The sequence below is a fragment of the Notothenia rossii genome (genome assembly GCF_949606895.1).
Source record: "Notothenia rossii genome assembly, chromosome: 7".
NCBI lineage: Eukaryota > Metazoa > Chordata > Actinopteri > Perciformes > Nototheniidae > Notothenia > Notothenia rossii.
The window spans coordinates 72,833,529-72,853,242 of NC_136905.1; the positions used below are offsets into that span (position 1 = coordinate 72,833,529).

The 19,714-nt window shown below is 43.7% G+C and overlaps 1 protein-coding gene across 1 annotated transcript in view; it reads right to left on the minus strand.

The window, feature by feature from the left end:
- pacrg (PARK2 co-regulated) overlaps positions 1-19,714 on the minus strand; it is a 140,467-nt gene that overhangs the window by 53,169 nt on the left and 67,584 nt on the right. The window contains exons 3-4 of the mRNA XM_079691425.1: positions 17,882-18,053; positions 11,114-11,263 (exon numbers count right to left, since the gene is read on the minus strand). Of these exons, the coding sequence (XP_079547551.1) occupies positions 11,114-11,263; positions 17,882-18,053 (322 nt within the window). The remainder of the gene's footprint in view (positions 1-11,113; positions 11,264-17,881; positions 18,054-19,714) is intronic.

Genomic DNA, 19,714 nt, shown 5'->3' on the forward strand with positions numbered 1-19,714 from the left:
CAGTGCTGTTACTGACCCTGGCATCCGCCAAGCGAGTCAGTGACATTCATGCGCTATCTGTACATCCTTCATGCACTCAGTTCGCCCGAGGGTTAACGAGAGTGTTGCTGAAGCCCAACCCTGCCTTTATACCTAAGGTGGTTGGTTCATGTACCCCCTTTGACATTGAGGCATTTCCTCCGCCGCTGTGTCCCTCCGGGGAACAGCAGCCGAATTTGCTATGTCCAGTCCGTGCTTTACGCACTTATATGGACAGATCAAAAGAGTTTCGTCATAATGACCAACTCTTTGTGTCCTGGGCTAACCCTCAGAAGGGCAAGCCTGTTACTAAGCAACGGCTCTCTCACTGGATTGTGGAGGCAATTGCTTTGGCTTACACGAGTCAGGGTCTGCAGGCACCTTCGGGTTTGCTTGCTCATTCGACTCGTGGTCTGGCTACATCCTGGGCTTTGTTCAGGGGTGTTTCCATCCAAGACATTTGTGAAGCAGCGAGCTGGTCCTCGCCGCTCACTTTTGTCCGCTTTTACAGATTAGACGTCTTTGCTCCCAGTGTGGCCCATGCAGTGCTGGGCCCCCTGCTGAGTTAGAGCTCTAACTGTTAAGTTCTGGTTGGTCTTGGTGACTTTTGAGATAAGCTCGTCTGGCAATTCGGGAGCTACAATATCCCATAGTGAGACATCGAACGGAGTGTTATGAATGAGAACTATAGGTTACTTACGTAACCCCAGTTCTCAGAGTAACATGAAGTGAGATGTCTCACCAGACGGCCCTCCTTGCTATGGTGAAGCGAGAAGAGGTGCTTATTTTGAATGACGCATGCGGCGTAGCGCAAGCTACTTATAGGGGGTGGATTCCCTGACGCTGACGTCAAGATCACCAGCCAATCAGGATTGGCGTAATGAGATTAATGCTTCTGTTTGCTCCGCGATGAGGCGCATCCCATAGTGAGACATCTCACTTCATGTTACTCTGAGAACTGGGGTTACGTAAGTAACCTATAGTTTTTTGTACTGATATTTATGGTCACAGTCAGGGTTACATTGAACATTTTAGCAAACCTCTGAAAAAACGATTTTATAAGAGTTTTAATATAGTAAAAATTATTCATGAGTTATAATGTAAATAGAAAAACGGTTTGTTTGATTTCTCCAAAACTGTAGAGAGAAAAAAATCACATTTTGAAATGTCAAAGCCAGGGTCATATTGAAGAGGATTACATTCAACATTTCAATCAACATATAAATTGCATGTCTCAAGGTGAGCGCATGAGAGTTGGCATCCCTATTGACAGCTAACGCTAGCTTAATTGTTATTGGTGTGGCTTGACTGCTGAAGAGCATAACGTTTTCTTCTTCTGTTGTATTTGGCAGTTACCAAACAGCTCCAGGTGCTTCACATCCTTCTGGACCGTATGAGTGCCAAAAATGATTTGTGTGTAGCCTGGGAAACCAGAGACAAATTGCAATCAGATATGAGATCTGGCCAACAGACATGTGGCTCGGTGTCCAGATACGAGACACAACAACTGACAAGTGTACACGGAGCATTACTATTGGCTCATTTCTCCTCTCTCGTGATGCAAAGAGACAGGAGATGATGAAGATGAAGTATGGGGATGTTTATCTGGGTTGTTCTGGTTGTTTGCCTGAAGGCTTCTGAGGATCTGGGACTGACCGTGTGGTAAACGTGAAAGCAGTTATTCTCTATGGGTTTAGCCCGTCTGCTACTAGTGGGTGGTCCAATATAATAGTGTAACATCTGGTTCAGTGGATTGGCTACCATTTGCTATGTATATGCAGACACTAGAACATCCACACATGAAATGTCTTGTTTCTCTGAGACACAAAACATTTCCTTGGTTGAAGCCGAATAGTGAATAAAGAGCTGAAAATACATAATTAAGTTTCAAAAGTAAAAGGATAAGATTAGCAACAACAGAGCGTGTTTCACAGCGTGAATATACAGTATTTAGGAAAATGGTAAAGTGCTTGAAAAACAGAATACAGGCAAACTGGGAGGTGTGCATGCAGGTTAATGGATCTTTGTCCATATATGGTGCTGCTGCTCCTACAACACAAGTATCAGATGATTTGGATAATGACAGCATTCCTTAAAGCTGGAAGGCATAACTTGCCCTGTACTGTGATGTAGTTTCCATTATGTGATTTAAATATACTTGGTGATCTTTTTTTAGCATATTTGCTTTTGAGAGACTCCAAAAGTAACAGAAAGCAATCAAGTAACGTTACTTAAATATTGTGATACTTCAATAAGGATGCGATTACATTTTTTAGGAAATGTTAACTCCACCAGAATTCATTTCATTCAGTCACCCTCCCTATTTCACTTAAACTATATTATAGGGTCAACATGACCCTTATTTTAATATATATGTTCTGCTCTGTAGTTCTGCTTATAAAACACTAACCACTGATCCATGGTGCTGACCTGCATACTAGATTCATAATTAGACTTTATGTAAAACAGGTAATACAAATTGTTAATGCATGTATAACACGATAGGAATGAATAATTATTTAGCTTTTTAAGCTTGTCCATTGACCAGTGTTGTGACTCATTTATGAAATCTAATTATTCACGGTATTTAATTGAAAAGAGTGACCATTTTGTCTTTGGACTTAATAGAGTATAGCAACGTTGCAGCTTAAACTACACTCATTGATTTGAGTTGAATGGCATCAATCATTTTGTGAGAGTATGTATCAGTCTTCTACATCAAATAACATATGACATTTTGCGCTAGACAAAATGTGCGTATTGTATACTCATTTTGTGATGGCTAGGGGAATATGAGCCGGGGAGCCAGATGGAAACATGAGAGGAGACAGCTAAAGCCTGTCCCGGACGTGGGACAATCTTTGGAGAGTAATGAAGGAAGGGGGAAATGTTGTGTTCGTAGGGTTCTTGAGAAATAGTATGCATTAAATGTTAGAATAGGTTTCAATTACATCCATTAGAGATATTGAGGACTGTGACTGGCGCATGCCTGAGTGAAAATGGAGGAGATAAGGTTTCCTGTGTCAGGGAAACGTGCTGAGAAGGTAATGTAACGGGGAGGGGGGGTCTTTAAAGATGCAGACAGGCAGGAGACAGACCCCAACAATGACAGGTGTGGAGGCATTGTGACTGACAATGACAGAATGAGGACTTTCAATTTTAAGTAACTCCCAGTGACCTCGAAAGATATCAATATCTGAAGTCTGAAATCATGTCTGGATAACTCCTTTTACTCGTTAGATTCATATGTTTCATAATATGTGAAAATAAGCTCAGTAGTCGAATATCTAGTATCTGCCATCCTCAAAATTCAGATTACATTATGTCAGAAAAATTCTACACTAATGCCAGTTGCTTTACCTTTTGGTTTTCTTTAGTGCTCTAACATTTCTTCTCAAATCCGACAAGCAGAGGGAAGAAGGGCTGTATCCTGACAGAGTTAATACAAATCTATTTTGTTTGCTTTGTGTGCCCTTGTCTGGGACAACAAGTTAGGCAGCCAGAAATGCTGATTGTTATTTGTTTTGTGAAATATGCCTTTTTCACTTTCGAGCGGCGGGCCTGTTTGTGATGGTGTGGCTGCTTATGAAAGCTGACAGGCAACCTGGCGCAGGGTGCGGACGCTGATCCAAAGCGGGCCGGACAAATGTCTGCACACACACCAGCAGTCTGTCGCTGGCTGCCTGCGGAGATGTCAAACACAATGATGTGGTGAGAGGCTGCAGGAGCGCTCCCTGTGAGCTACTAGGACGTCATGACACACACAAAGACACGCACAAGGACACTTAATTATACACACCAACAAAAATACATCAAGAAGCAGCACACTCATTGGCTATCAAATGTCCAACTTCCCCCAACGCCCGCCACCGCACTCACTGAAGGGAACACCAACACAGCAGCCCTTTCAACCCGACCCACTGTTAGTTTTGACCGATCACCTGTCTTTAGAAAACACAGCTAATCCTGATGCACTATTCATCTCACTCTATTTTAATTTCGACAACCCGATTATTGTGAAACACATGTTAGGCCCCCGGAGCCTGGACAATCCTGTGAATCGTCTCAATGTGCCCCAAATTCATTAACGAAGGAGTGTGTTAATCTCATTGAGAAGGGAGGACAAGGATCCTCATGATTCATCCAATTAGGTAATTGAGTGCTTCTTGGATTAGAGGGATTGAAAGGAGGAGACCCGCTGAGATTTTAGGACTTCTGGTCCCACAGACGGAATACATACATGGTGGTCTACAGATTACAAGTAACAGTGTGCTAATCCTGATCCTATCTAGATATAAGCCCAACATTCGAGGCTCTAGTAAAAGAAATGTCCAAATGTAGCAGATGTAGATTTGTGTGTTTGTTACTACAGCTCTGCTTGAGCCCACACTGTTTCTCCTAGAACTGAAGGATGCGTACATATGGATGTGTTGGAATATTTTCCTGCTGTAATTGGTTAATTCATTCAAATGTTTTGCATTTAGTTTACATGTTGATCCACATGACATGACAATGACAAAGGGTCTAGCTGTAGTGTCCAATAAAAACAGTAGTAGGCCGGGCTTCCGCAACGTAATGACAGCACAAAGCCTAAAGAAAATGCTAAGATCTATCTTCTCTCGAAAACATCCTTAGCGACTGGCAGGGTGATGGCAGTACTGGGAGTTCAGATATTGTTAACTAGAAAGGATGCTGTATGGACAGTCTAAATTCTTAATAATAATAATTTGAATGTAAGTGTTAAAGCTTCGAAGCTTATAAATATTCGGTAGATGTGCCCATAACACTATTCAAGAAGGGTAAATGCCATAGATGCATGAAGAGAGGAGAAGTGGGAGCAAAATGGATAGTTAATCTGTTAATCTGTTCATTTGTTGTGTTGCATTTGAAATCAACCATCTTACTCCAAAATTGCCGACTCCACCTTGTCTGTTTGACTTTTGTTTCTCATGCCCGATGAAGAAATGATGCAGTAGCACAACACTGTTGACCAACAGCAGTGACTTGGGGAGTGGTGAGCCAGCCTCTGCACACTGCAGCAATCGAAGTGGTGCTTTGTTTAAGTTGCAGACTGCTTGTGCCAAGACGCCAAATTCCATTTCATTCTAAGGGTAGTGACTGCCTCAGGGCTCTGTGCCATTTAAAGAGCGGATCCCATAATTCCCGTAAGTGCTTCCAGTTGCGAAAGGCACTATGTATAAATTAATGAACAAATCAACAAACACAGAGCCAAGTTCTTACTGAGACTCCTCTTAAGCAATTAGTAAAGTACATTAAATAAACTGATGGAACAAGAGACGCACAAATACTGGGAAGCTAGAAAATGGAAAATGAAACATGTCCATCATAGTCTGCAAAAGCAAAAAGTTTGAGAGGGTCAATAATAGAGGAAGAGTGTGATGAGTATATCTGTTGAGTGTGTGTGCATGTTTGTGAAGCAGTGTGCCTGTCTGCCTGCAGAGCAGCCCAGATTATGCATGAAACAGGCTGCTTATCAGCTGACCTTTAAATTGGAGCCGCAGAGCGACTGCAAGCCCAAGGGCTGACGCTCGCACCTGATTGGCTGCTCCGCCTCAGACCTGCTGACAATAGAAATTAACAGAGCCAGGTGGGCATATCCGCAGGCGCAAGAAGTATAGCAGTGCAGGGAGATAGGGGGAGGTGGGGACTGCATTCATTTAAAAATATATTTCCACTATTTCCCTGATTTTCCTCTTTTCTTAAGCTTCAGGAGAGAAGGAAAAAAGTCATTATGTGCTGTGAAGCATGCTAAGGGTAGCGCAGGTAAGAACAGACGAGCTCGGTATTACCTGGATTTCATCTCTCGCTCACTCATGCTATCGTTACTTCCATCCGTCTCTTTTCTCCCTGCGTTTCTCTTTCTGTATTTTAATGGTGGAGGGGTCTTGGCAGGCTGTGATTGCTTGATAGATAGATATCACCCGTTGGAGAAGGGGGTACATGGGAGAGGAGACCGGGGCTGAGGATGAGGTGTGTGTTCTGTCGTCTGCAGAGACAGCGAGCTCTGTGCGTCTGTGGACGATGATGGATTACACGGGGGCCACAGGTTTACGTGTGTGTGTGTGTGTGTGTGTGTGTGTGTGTGTGTGTGTGTGTGTGTGTGTGTGTGTGTGTGTGTGTGTGTGTGTGTGTGTGTGTGTGTGTGTGTGTGTGTGTGTGTGTGTGTGTGTGTGTGTGTGTGTGTGTGTATTAATTTTCACAACGACAGCTTGAAAAAGGTTATTAAATAAATCAAATGTTTGTGAATGGAAATCCCTAGGAATTAACTATGGGAACATATAGTCAACAGTGCAGTAAACGGGAGCATTACATTGTATTGTGGACAACAGCACAGGTGGCTGAGTACACTAGCATACGCTTGGCCTTCTGTCAGATTAGAACGAGTTGGGAGAAAAAAAGCTTTGGATTAGAATTGCTTGTCTGTGTGTGTGTGGATGTTTCTGTGTTAGTGCTTGCTATTTCATGTGTACAAAATGTCCACCAACTGTTGATTAAATGTTCTTGTTTTTTCTGTTTCCTGACTTTTTTTTTCTGTCAGGGAGCAGGAGGAGGGTTTCGAGGTCAGCGCTCTCTTCCTGTTTATTTCCATTCCAACGATCAGTTTAGGCTGTAACTGATCCAGCGTATTCATGGAGACGTCCACAACAAGAGCTGTGATTGTATGTGTCTGTGTGTGCGCATGTGAGTGTCATGTGATACGCAGATAAAGCAGGCCCACGGGGGGGGAAAGACAGAGTGGCCAGCCACAGCACTGCATCTGTCACCAACCGAAAAACCTCACCAGTCGCCCAGGCACAGAAGACAGAGAGCCACTGTGTGTGTGTGCGTGTGTGTGTGTGTGTGTGTGTGTGTGTGTGTGTGTGTGTGTGTGTGTGTGTGTGTGTGTGTGTGTGTGTGTGTGTGTGTGTGTGTGTGTGTGTGTGTGTGTGTGTGTGTGTGTGTGTGTGTGTGTGTGTGTGTGTGCGTGCGTGTGTGTGTGTGTGTGTAGGCTCAGTAACACATGTGGGTGAGACCTTATCATAGCTGGACACATTCCTAGCAAGAAGATAAAAGAGGCCAAATGAACCAGATCACCGCAGCCTGTGTGAGCTATATACGTACAAGGAGTGTGGGGATGTTTGTTTGTGTGTGTGTGTGTGTGTGTGTGTGTGTGTGTGTGTGTGTGTGTGTGTGTGTGTGTGTGTGTGTGTGTGTGTGTGTGTGTGTGAGAGAGTGTTTGTCAGTGATGAATAGGAGTTTAAGCACCTACACCTTACAGATAAGCGGAGAAAATCATCAGGACAACAGCAGCAATGCTACAATGCAGGCTCAATAAATACCAGACTAGCCCTCGAGGCAAACATCAACTATATTCAGAGGCTGAAGATGTCATGAAAAACATCTGTGCATGTAGTCTTTGCCCATTTATGCTTTACTGGTGCAGTCTTTGAAATAGTGAAGCTGAATGAATAAACATGTACCGGAACAAACCATTAATCAGAGAGATGTGCGTCAAGCCACAGTACTCACAGCCTGTACTAATAGTCAAAAGACTAGTACAGACTATATTTATAGTCTGGTAAAAATGCCACATGTTTATAGAGATGTTCAACATATAGAACACCGAAAGGCTGGAATCATCGGCCAATATTTTATTAATATCTCTAGGTGAAAATAAATACATAGTAGCATTGTGTATGTGTTATGGAAGAAGCAATACATGTTTAATTTGTGTTATTTTAATTTGTTTTCAATTACAGCTTCATTTACTGACAAAAGAAATACTCCAATATATTTTCTAAGACATATCTTTAAAAAAATAGGATTGCTGGATATAGTGGCATCACATAATAGTTTGTTTAGCAAGTTAATATTAAGACACAGTGTGCAAACCCTTATTCACTAAGTAAACATACAAATAAAGACAATGTGTGCACAAATTCATCTTGTTGTCTTCCTGATATCATTTTTAATACTTCTTTTTAATAATTACAAATGGGTAAATACTCACTAAGTGGAACCAATTAAGATGACTATATGTAAAGTAATAGTGGAAAGAAACACATTATGTACTGTGGGTCAGTCACGTCTGGCCATTGCCTCCTCCAGTAATAAAGGTGAGAATTGGCAACGATGCCCTCCCTCCTCAGGACCCTTTCATGTTTTCTCTGTGTAGTTTACTCTGCTGCCTTACAGAACTCTACAAACACCCTTTGTCTCCTCCTCAAACGACAAACTGTATTTGAGTTCTCTTCCTTTGGAGCTCAAAAGAGGAATTTGCTGGATGAGGGAGCACATCTCTCCTTCATAACGAACATTGTTGCATTTCATTAGGGATAAGATTCATCACAGCAAGCAAACAAGAGAGCCGTGCAAATCGCATTGGAAGATTTCCTACACCATCCTCAACATTGTCTCTCACACACGCATAAACACACAAACACAGCTGATATGCAAAAGGCACAAAGCAAACAAAAGCTGAGCGCGCTTATTCCCGAGACAAAGGAGTACATCAAGTACGATGATACTTTGTGATTGCTCATTATTGTGTGCTTCAAAATGACGCATTACTGTTGTCAGAGGTAAGAATGGCAGTCGGCTGCCTGGAGTTAAACAGCAGCATTTTTCTCATTGAACAATGGAGCCGCTCTGTCTTCAGAGGCCTGGATCCCAGAGAGGCTGAGCGTTAGGGGCATCAGTTTGCTCTCCCAGTCAAAGGTCCAGTGCTCTGCCTGAGTGAGAGGACACCCCAGGGTCCATTTTGGAGATGGCTGTAAAGCTCCGGCTCTGACCCGGTAAAATGTCTCAGATAAGGCCTGTATACAGACCAATTTAACAGGTCATAACCCTGTCTCACAGTGGGAGCGACACAGCCGGAGTGTGTGAACACAGCCCAGGGGATCTGTCCCATGATGAGATACTGGTGATATCTAAATGTAGCCTTGTGGCTGCAGCAGTGGCTGTGCGCCTATTGATTTACAGTTAGAACAACTGGGGAGACAGGGACAAAGTCAGGTTTTGTAGCTAGGACAGTGTGTGATTTTGTATATATCGCACACAGTGTCATATATATGCGAGCTTATCGAAGACATCTCGTAGAGCATCGTGTGCCCGAGGCTGCTAGACTTAAAGAACAGTGAACAGAGACATAGCTGGAGACACACTGAAGTCAACAGCTGCAAATGAGACACAACAGACCCATTGATGACAGATGCACACAGATGCAGACACACACACTTGGCACATATTGGACAGTGGCCTGTTTGTGGCTCAGGAGAAAAGAGGGATGCCAAGCAAGCTCTGGGGGTCACAGAGTGGGAGAGTCAAGCAGAGACGTTACCACACACTACGAGACAGTCCTCTGAGTCTTCCAGTGTACGAAACACAATGATCGTGGCTGTCCGCTACAGGCAGCCCCCTGACGTGGGTTAGAACTGTAGGTGTATATAAGCGATATTCGATAATAGATGGACTTCAATGAAAGCCTTGATATCGGTATAAACAAGCCACATAAAAACGAGACAAAGGCGCACACAGCGAGAGGAAGAGTTTTAGAGAACAACAACCGTGAAAAATGTTGCGTTTTACAGAGAAAAAGAACACAGAGTTCTGATTCACGGAGCAATTGGTCCCCAAAAGAGAAAGCGTACATTCTCTGCATTTGAAGTTGTATCTTTGTGAGTTAGCAGGGAGTGGGTGGTGATCTAGATGAAGAAGGGAGAAAAACACTGGAGATATGTGTATCTATCTATGTATGAACTCATTTATATTCCCACTTAAATATACTAACTTGTATACTTTGGTTAAACTTTGTGAATAATCAGCTCCAAACTTTAAAAAGTGAGAAACTCTACTGGATGCCTATGCAGTGCTTTCTATGTTTAGCCAATTTAGCCTCTATCTGGCTAACTCTCGTCTCTGTGGGAGAGGTCAATGGCAGGGCCGCCTGCCAGGTGAGGGGTGGGCTCGGGGTTTAATCGATGCTCGCCCAGAGAAGGACAGACACGCAGGCAGGCAGGTAGACAGACCCTGCAACTACCAGGCGGAGATAAAACTATTCCTGGTGGGGTTCAACGGCCAACTGCTGAGCGTGCGCTGCGGCGGGGGGACTCACGCTTCAAAGCGGTTTAGCGGATTGATTTGACAGCTAATTTACAGAGGAGATTTGCATACGGCCACGCGCTAATAAGGCAGGCTTTTCTTCGCCATCCTTTGTCTTTCCTCCGCTATCTCCTTTTTTAGACCTCAGCAAATAGTAAAAGATAATGTAAGCGAATTAAAGAGACAAGAGATTCAAATTGGATATTGATTAAGAGACTAAAGCCTTGTGTTTTCTCCTGTTAAAGCCTGTGTTTAAATGATTGATTCGCAATGTCACTCTCCACATCCTACTGACTGTGCGGTGAGCGGCGTTTGGCATTGGCTGTGCCTCTAAGCCGTCAATGGTCCCACATCATGTCACACCATGCTAAATGCTTTGACACAGCCACACAAAGAGCCCTGCCTATCAGATGCCAATCTCCCCAGGTCTTGGTGTCACCCAGGTAGAGGCTTTCAGGGAGAGCAAGGACAAAGTCCCCCTCCTCAACAGCACGGCACAATTCAGCATGACTGACAGCAGAAAGGACAAAATGGAGCTTCTCTGTCAAGTGGATGTTAAAGTGGTGGGAGGAAAAGGAACAAAAGGATTCAGGGACAGGCGAATACATTGGATTCCACAGAGAAAACACAAGGTAGAAAACTGGTTGCTTTCTGCCTGCATGTCAAAAGATGCACAGTCAAAGCAAATAGACACTTGACATCTGCACAGCATTTCACAAAACTGAGCAGCTCTGTGGAATCAGCTGTTTTTTAACCAAACCACAGGCTAAACACTGCACATGGATACTTATCACTGCCTTTCACAGGCTCGTAATCGTTTGCTGTTAATCAACTCACTGACGTAGGAGCAGTCCTAGCACCAGAAATGATTTATAACACAAAGGGCGTTCTTGCACATCCAACACACACTCACTGCCCCACAAAAAGAGCAGAGCCCTCGTCATGCTGACACACCATCTGCCCCTGAATTAACACTCAGCCATTTGTTACTCACTGTTCATGTTCTTGAAGATGTTGAGAATGGGCAGGATCTGTCTGTAGTACGGCACCAGAGCCTCCCCCACCATGTCTCCGGACATCACCAGGTGCTGCAGGCCTTTCAGGGTGGTGCAGATCACCTGTCGGTTCCTCGTGTTCAGAGCATCTAGACGTGGGAACGGGGGGGGGGGGGGGGCAAAGGTCAGCGAAAGCGGGCAAAAAGGGAGGCTGCGAGGAGAAACAATCTGTGACGTTTGATATCAGATTTATGGGTTGTTTGTTCAGGCAGGTGCAGGTACAGTAAATGTGGAGCGATTCTGACAACTGCAATTATATGGTACAAAGGAGTGGGCTTAGCATACACACACACAGCCAAATGACACATAAATCTAGACCCCTACACTCTCCCTCTACCTTGAAAGCATTTCCTTTACAGCTGGACTTTGATTTAGAATGGCTTTTCTGCAATCAGTGATTTCAAATGCACAAGGGAGGCAGAGGTAAGAGAGAGCCAATCACGGGGCTATTTGGCCTAAAGCTGCACTTAACTCCGTCTCCCACTGATAGAGAGAACAAAAGGGAATGATGGCGTGAGAGATGGAGGGCTAGAGAGATCAAGAAAGAGAAGGAGAGAAGGAGAAAAACAAGAGAAGACAAATTGTCAGACGGAGAGATGAAGAGACGTGACAGGCGTAGTGCAAAGGGTTAGACAATAACTGTGATTAGCAAGTGAGACTGACATATTTGTCCGCTTCTTTACGCTGGTTTCATTTGTGCTTTTTTAGGGGGTTTTTATGTGAGCGTCTGCATGAGTGCTGGTAATCCCCTGTGCAGACTGTCAGCACAACCCAAGTTTGAAAAAGCAGGCCTGTGCTATTTATCTTCATGAAACTGTCATCTGATGCCTACTTTCACAAAAAGGAGATGCTAATGGCATCACAGTGTGGTTTTTGTGCAAGTAAGCAACAGCAATAAAACAACATTTGAAAGACATTAAAAGCAAGATGTCTGAAGAAAGAGTCCTAACAAAGAAAACAGATTATGAGCAGAGACACTGATTGAAAGAGAAGAAGAAGAAGAAGAGTGTGTTAATAGGTGGGAGTGAAGAAGAAGAATGAGGGAGAGAGGTATTTGTTGTAGAAAGCACTAGAACTGAAAAACTGAAGCCTGAAATCAACAAAAGCTAAATACATGACAACAATATAGTTTTACCTTTCAATAGTGTTCTATTGTCAGACTTTATAGATTGTTATCTTCACAGTCAAGTGTATATTCTCTACTTTTTAATGAAGTTTTAATTCTATCTTGAGATTCTAATATTGTTTATTTCTACTCTTTAATTTCTACCTATGTGCAATACCTTGTTTTTGTTTTTTATGCTGCTGCAACGCAAACATTTTCCAATTTGTAATCAATAAAGTACCTCTTATACTGATTTGACGAAACCTGAAGCAAAGATAAAAGCTCTCTCCTTCATTCCATTTCTTTTTTCTCTTTTGACATCAGACTTTTCAAGATGGCTGGTCACATTTACTCTCACAGAACAAATGGCGGCCCAACACGAATTGGAAAAGCATAAGGGGTGAAATGTGTTTACTCTTCAGTCATGTTGATAATGACAACGCTCGTTGCCACAAGTGCAATGAAGTGTCTGTTTTACAAGCAACTTGGAGGCAACGCTACTCATTTGGTTCAGCGCCTGTTCAGTCAACAACATCAATTCACAGAGAGGCACAGTCTTCTTCTGCCAGTCCTCCATCTTCCACAGGGAGTGTGTCCTTCTACAATACTGACTTTTACCCCCAGCACCACGGACTGAATGAGAGAAGACTTTCTGAGAGAAACCCTTGTGCTACAGTAGAGCACTCAGATTACAGCAACATGTGCACACTGCCTTTGTCAAAACAGCTCATATGCAAATACAAAGCTCTCACAAGCACACATAAGTCACACTGTTACACACGCAACTATCCGGGCATGCACACTGAAACGTTCAAAACGAAATGTCAGCTTCAGTCATGAGCACTGGTGCTGAAAGGAAAGCTATAAAATGTCAAATCAACAGGTGGGTGAGAGGTTGAGGGGATAAAACACTTACAAATCTCATCATATTGCCTTATTGAAACATTTGTATATGTGAATGTAAGAAAATGACTAGAACCAGGTCCATTAGGCGCGTTCACACCAAGTACCTTTCCCACAAAGGTTCCTGAGAACTACGATTTAGTTGCGTTCACGACAAAAAGTCCCAGGAACTAAATTAGTTCTAGAGAACCTTTTTTACCCCTTTTTCAGTCCCTGCTAGAGAGCAGGGACTTTCGTGGGAGAAAAAGGTTCCTGCGTCTAATTGGCTGGGCGGAATGCAAACCACGCCCGTCAAACTCCCAAAAACTTTTGTGAAGCCGCCATTTTATTATCCTCACATTGCATTATTAGCATTAGCATTAGCTCAGCGCAGAAACGCAGAGAGACTAACTTATGATAACACAACATAAAACATGGGAGCGGTGGAGATGAGGAGGTGTCGGCGTTCTGGCCGTTTACTCGGAAGGCTTCAGTAGAAGCTGCTGGGAGTCCCTAACTCCGGGGACTTCCGGCCGGGGATTTTGGGCGGCAGTATACGCCCTGAAGTTGTTTGCGGCCTGCCGGTAAACCCAAAGCAGAAGAAGTGACGTCAGCCTAATCCACCCGAATCCACCCCCAGGAACTAATATCTGGTGTGAACGCGATCTGTACTTAGTTCATGAGAACTGAGTTCTCAGGAACCTTTGTGGGAAAAGTACTTGGTGTGAACGCGCCTATTGTTCTGTGTCCATTTGAGAGTTTGTCTTTGTCTCTGTCACTGGCAGTCTGTGTGTGTGTGTGTGTGTGTGTGTGTGTGTGTGTGTGTGTGTGTGTGTGTGTGTGTGTGTGTGTGTGTGTGTGTGTGTGTGTGTGTGTGTGTGTGTGTGTGTGTGTGTGTGTGTGTGTCCTAAGCAGAGCAGTGGAAATAATGCTGAATGAGCGAATGTATTGTGCTCCGTGCCATCTCTCCATCTCTGCCGTAGTGTCTCCCCAGATAGACAAGTGCGGTGATAACTGCCATCACCGAGATGAGGTGGAATGTGGAATGACAGGAATTTCAAACATACATAACAAACAATGAAATTCTAATTACCAGCCAGCGCAAACAATTTTCCCTGCAGTGACATTTGGACCGCGGGACTGTTCAATTATTCATCGACACTCGTCTTGCCGGGGGAAAAAAAAAAAAGAGAAAGGAAAAAAATAAAATTAAGACAGCGGGAGTGACGGCGGCCGAGAGCCTGATGTATTAATGCTGGTATAAAACCGGTGTTTGGACTTTACTAGAATAAAGTCATAATCTATTCATGCCCGGACTTGTTTCATATTCAGTGGGAAAATAAAACAGTGGTGACCTCTGTTTCCTTTGAGATGTCATTGACGCGATGGATGGTTTAGTGGTGAAATGTTCTCGCTCATAATATAAATATACTTTCCAGCTCAGAAGAAGACGTTCCCGTGCAGAGGCGTAACCGAGGATCTCCTTGTAATGAAAGTCTAATTTTTGTCCAAAGCTGAACAAATGTTATGCCAATCAAGAGAGGCTCAATGGAGGCGTGACTCTGAATCCTCCTTCCTATTTAAGGAAAACCCAAACCACAGCATTTCAGTTCAATTTACCCTTTCTTCTTTAGTCATGGTGCTGGTTAGCTCAGCAGGATCAGGACCTCTTATTCCTTACAGAAATCTCAGTGTTTTATCAAATTCATTTTCATTTTTTTCCTTTATCTTAAATCAAGCACATATTTATTAAATCCAAGTATTTTTTTCCCACCTTTTTTATGCATAGGGTAGAAGTTACCAGGGTTTACAGAAGGAAAGTGTTCACCTAAGTCACTGAGTGCAGGGCCTTAGAGTATAATGTCAGCCAGAGCCTCCTTCATTGTGTATTCTCATTGGGCGACCTGCAGTCATCATCAAAATTCACCGGGGCCTGACGTGACTCTGCAGATAAGAGCCTGCCAGCCACATTGAAGATGTATTAACGTCAGAGGGAGAAAAATATATATCTTGCCATTTTAGACTGCAGACGGCTTTTTACTTTCTTCCTCTTTCCAGCATCCCCTCTTCTTCCCTGCTCCATTCAAAAGTAATTAATCTGCAACAGAGACACGGACTGGCGGCTTTGCCTTTTGGATGAAGAAACAGGCCTGATTTATAATAAACCAAGAAGTTAATAAGGAGCAGGGCCATTTAAAATTCCATTATCAGTGCAAAGTATGTGTTTTCATGAGGAGCATAACCATAACCTTTGGTCTGGCCTCCATAAGGAAAATGAGTAAAACTGCTGAGGGGTCTGAATTTATAAACTTCTGTCTAAGTTAGCGAGTGTCACGGCAACCCTGTGCATAATGTCAAGTTGGGTGTAGAGTGGGAGCCTCTTGAGGAAGGGCAACATTGTCATTCTGTTTTCCAATTATTTAAACTTTTTCAGAAACAGAATCAAGTTTATTGCCAGGTGCGTTTACACATACAAGGAATTTGCTTTGGTATCTGCTGATGCGAACATAAACAATCCAACACAAATAAGTTGCAAAGTAGGTATAAGAAAAAAAGAAATATATAACGACAATAAAAAAAAGTATTTTTAAGAAACAATTCAGCATTAAAAAATTGTTTCTTAAAAATACTTGATAGAAGATGCTGGCAAATCATGCCCTTTAAAAAACGATTTGTCTGGGATACGGTTTTAAAATAATGGAATGAAATGTATTCAACCAGTTTATACTTAGTAATTAATCTGCAACAGAGACACGGACTGGCGGCTTTGCCTTTTGGATGAAGAAACAGGCCTGATTTATAATAAACCAAGAAGTTAATAAGGAGCAGGGCCATTTAAAATTCCACTGCTTTATTTGGAATATTATGATTTTGGAGATACACTACAGAAAATGTAATTCAAACACACAAGCAGGCATGTCACATTGTGTAATGGTTGAGACCTGGCAGTGTGTGCTCAGTGCAGTGTGTAGTGTGGTGACAGACTTTGTGCCAGGGACAGTCTGTCACCGTGTCTCTGTGTCTCCAACAGCCGTGCCTAGTGTTGGCCGTCACGCCCCCCCGCCTCCACAGACGTCCCAACACCCACACATAAACAGAGAACACACACACACACACACACACACACACACACACACACACACACACACACACACACACACACACACACACACACACACACACACACACACACACACACACACACACACACACACACACACACACACACACACACACACACACACACACACACACACACACACACACACACACACACACACACACACACACACACACACACACACTTACACACACACTTCCACACACACACAGAAACACAGGCAGCCAACTGCCCATGACATGAACACTATCCCAGGCTCACTGGGCGCCACTTAAAGGCTCCCACTTTGAAACTGACACTCAGCTTGGCAGCGGCGCCAAATAAAGACAGTGGGTGTGTGTGTGCAGAAATGTTCAAACAAAAGCCACACTCTGCATTCCTCTAACTTCTCTGCACCTTGTGTTCGCCACACCAGAAACCCTTTATCGCCCACTCACTGTAAATTCTGATGTCAGTATTTATAGACCGCTCTGACCTCAGACGTGACCTTTCCGCCCATCTCCATCTGCTAATGTGTGCGTGTGGAAAAGACGTCAGCGTGGAAAGGTAAGGAGGCTCTCCATGATGACACAGTTAAATGTGGTTTGTCACTGCATTGCACACGGCAGATTATCGGGCATGCTTTTAGACTCTACCTCTTCAGGCGAATGCAAATATACAAGGACGCTTCGCCCTGAGGGTTAATGTAATAATAGGAACCGCATGACTGTGAAACCAAATTAGGACTTGTCATAGGACTGGTAATGTTAGCATCTGTTGTAGCACAAGTGTTTAAGACAGGTGAGTCTATATTAGGCAAAGCATGTTGCACCTACTGCTATTAAAGTTGCCCCCCATTGCTTCCACAGTATTTTGAGACAGGTGTGAGAGAGATGTCATCATTAGAGAATATGTTAAAACGTCTTAGATAACAATACATATTAAAAAGAACATTACATTTGACATTGATAACACTATTATTTTTAATGTATTCTCGTGTATTTTCAAGAGAGAAATGAAAGGTGATTATCTTTCTGAGACCTGATATTTCCCACTAACTATAAACGTCCTTTTATTGAATTGTGTGTGTTACTACCTTCTGATTTGTTGAAGGCTGAGGCTAGCTACAATTAAAAAAAATGGAGAATATCTTCTAGACTTGGGATTTGTCTCAGCAAACGGTAATCAAAATGTAATGATGCTCTCATAAATTAAATATTGACATAAATATTTATTAAGGCTGCAATTAAACTCTTACTGGGTAGATCACTTGGCAGTCAGCCACTCATAGAATATGAATGATATTTAGTTAAAGGTTAAACAAGAGTCAAACTAATGTAAATGCAGAATGCTGCAGAAGTTAATTGAATAGTTGCTGGATTTGTAATAGTTGAACAACTGTGATAATGTTTCTGTGTGTTTTATTATATTATTAAAACACATTATTTTAAATTGCATACCCACAAAGCTGCATTTAGGCTCACACTATGCGAGCATTTGAGCAGTATTTTTTTCAGATAACCACTTTTCAGTGGCTGGGTACCACAGTAGACACACACTGGGTTCCTCTGGAGTGGAGCTGTGTTTTGTGTGCTTTGTAAAGGGTGAGAGCAGACTCACTCTTTATGGGGATGATGAGCTGGGGGATGACCGGCTGGATCTTGGTGCCTCCGTGCTCCAGCATGTCATGGACCCCCTGGCGGGCGAAGAACTCGTAGGGATGCACCGTCTCACATAAGCCGTCAAAGAACAGAGGCAGGTAGTGGTGGTAGTCCAGCTTCTCAATCTCCACCTTAGGACAGAGATTTACATTCACATTACAGGCATTATAAACTTTAATCCAGAGAGACAGACAAAAGGACAGTTTTTATTCTTTGCTCAAGGGCATTCGTCATGGTTGTTGATGGGGACATTAGCTAGCAGCAGGGATGAACTGTGTGTTTGCCGGTCTCTCTCCCTGCCAACTAAATCAAATATCACCGGGTGAAACTTCCAAGAGTTTTCAAGGAAATCAGTTATTGCCATAAAGCTCCCTTTTATTATTTGCCCTTTCCCTTTGTTTGTCCTTGGCTTTGCACCATATCTAGGGCTAAAGCTCCTCTTGCAGCCATGTATAACCTTACAGTAAACACACACACTCACACACAGTCACCCTGAAACACCCACGCACACAACAGCGGGGGGACAGCTGTTCGGGAGATCATGACACAGCGGCATGTGGCATCTTGAGGGCTGACATGTTAACACCTGTTTACACCATTCGCAGGACAGACAGAAAGGGAGACACACACACACACACACACACACACACACACACACACACACACACACACACACACACACACACACACACACACACACACACACACACACACACACACACACACACACACACACACACACACACACAATCAGGCAGTAGATTAAGACATTCGTCCAGCTAACAGGCCACAGGCAGGCTTTGATGTTGTGTGGTTGAGTGTGTGGGTACAGCGTAACACATTAAAGTGAAGTCTTTCATGTGTGTGAAGCCATCAGAGGAAAGCCACTCCGGCACACTGGGCTGGAAGGAACAGCTGACCTAAAGGAGGCTGTCCTTGAGCCTTATGTGTGCTCTAAACACCATATAAAATGTCCATGTGGCTATGGCTCATGCAATGTCTGTCTGGCTACTGAGGGTGTATTTCTAATAGGGGTATCAGCTGTGCCACTGCATCCCAAAGGCGCTATTGTTGAGAGAGGGGTTAGAGGTTGAATGGGAGATTCTGTTTTTCATGTAATGAAAGGTAATCCCTTTGGTGTGGAGGCAAATAGCCCCCAGCAGCCAGCAGTCCTTGAGGACAGCTGAAGCCATAAGGAGACACTCTGTTGTCCGTCCACCCACCCACAAACACCCACCCACCCCCCCCACCACACACACACACACACACACACACACACACACACACACACACACACACACACACACACACACACACACACACACACACACACACACACACACACACACACACACACACACACACACACACACACACACACACACACACACACACACACACACACACACACACACACACACACACACACACACACACACACACACACACACACACACACACACACACACACACACACACGTGCTGAAATGTCAACCAGGCAGTAGTGCTTGGTGCTTTCAAGTCCCCAGCCTTCGCCTAGCCGCCGGTCAGAGCTGAGACTTCAAAGCAGGAAAGATCCCCCCCCCCCCCCCCCCTCTGCTGTCAATTCTCCCCAACGCACAACCCTGCCCCCCCCCCCCCCACCTCCCGGGTAAACACAGAGAGTGGAAGGACAGAGAGACATTTTTTTTGAGATGGCAAGATGGCGAAAGAGACGGAGAGAGCTCACACTGTTAGCGCAGAGAGACAAGGCTGATTGCTTTGAGGCAATTTTCGGGCCAACCTTGACCTT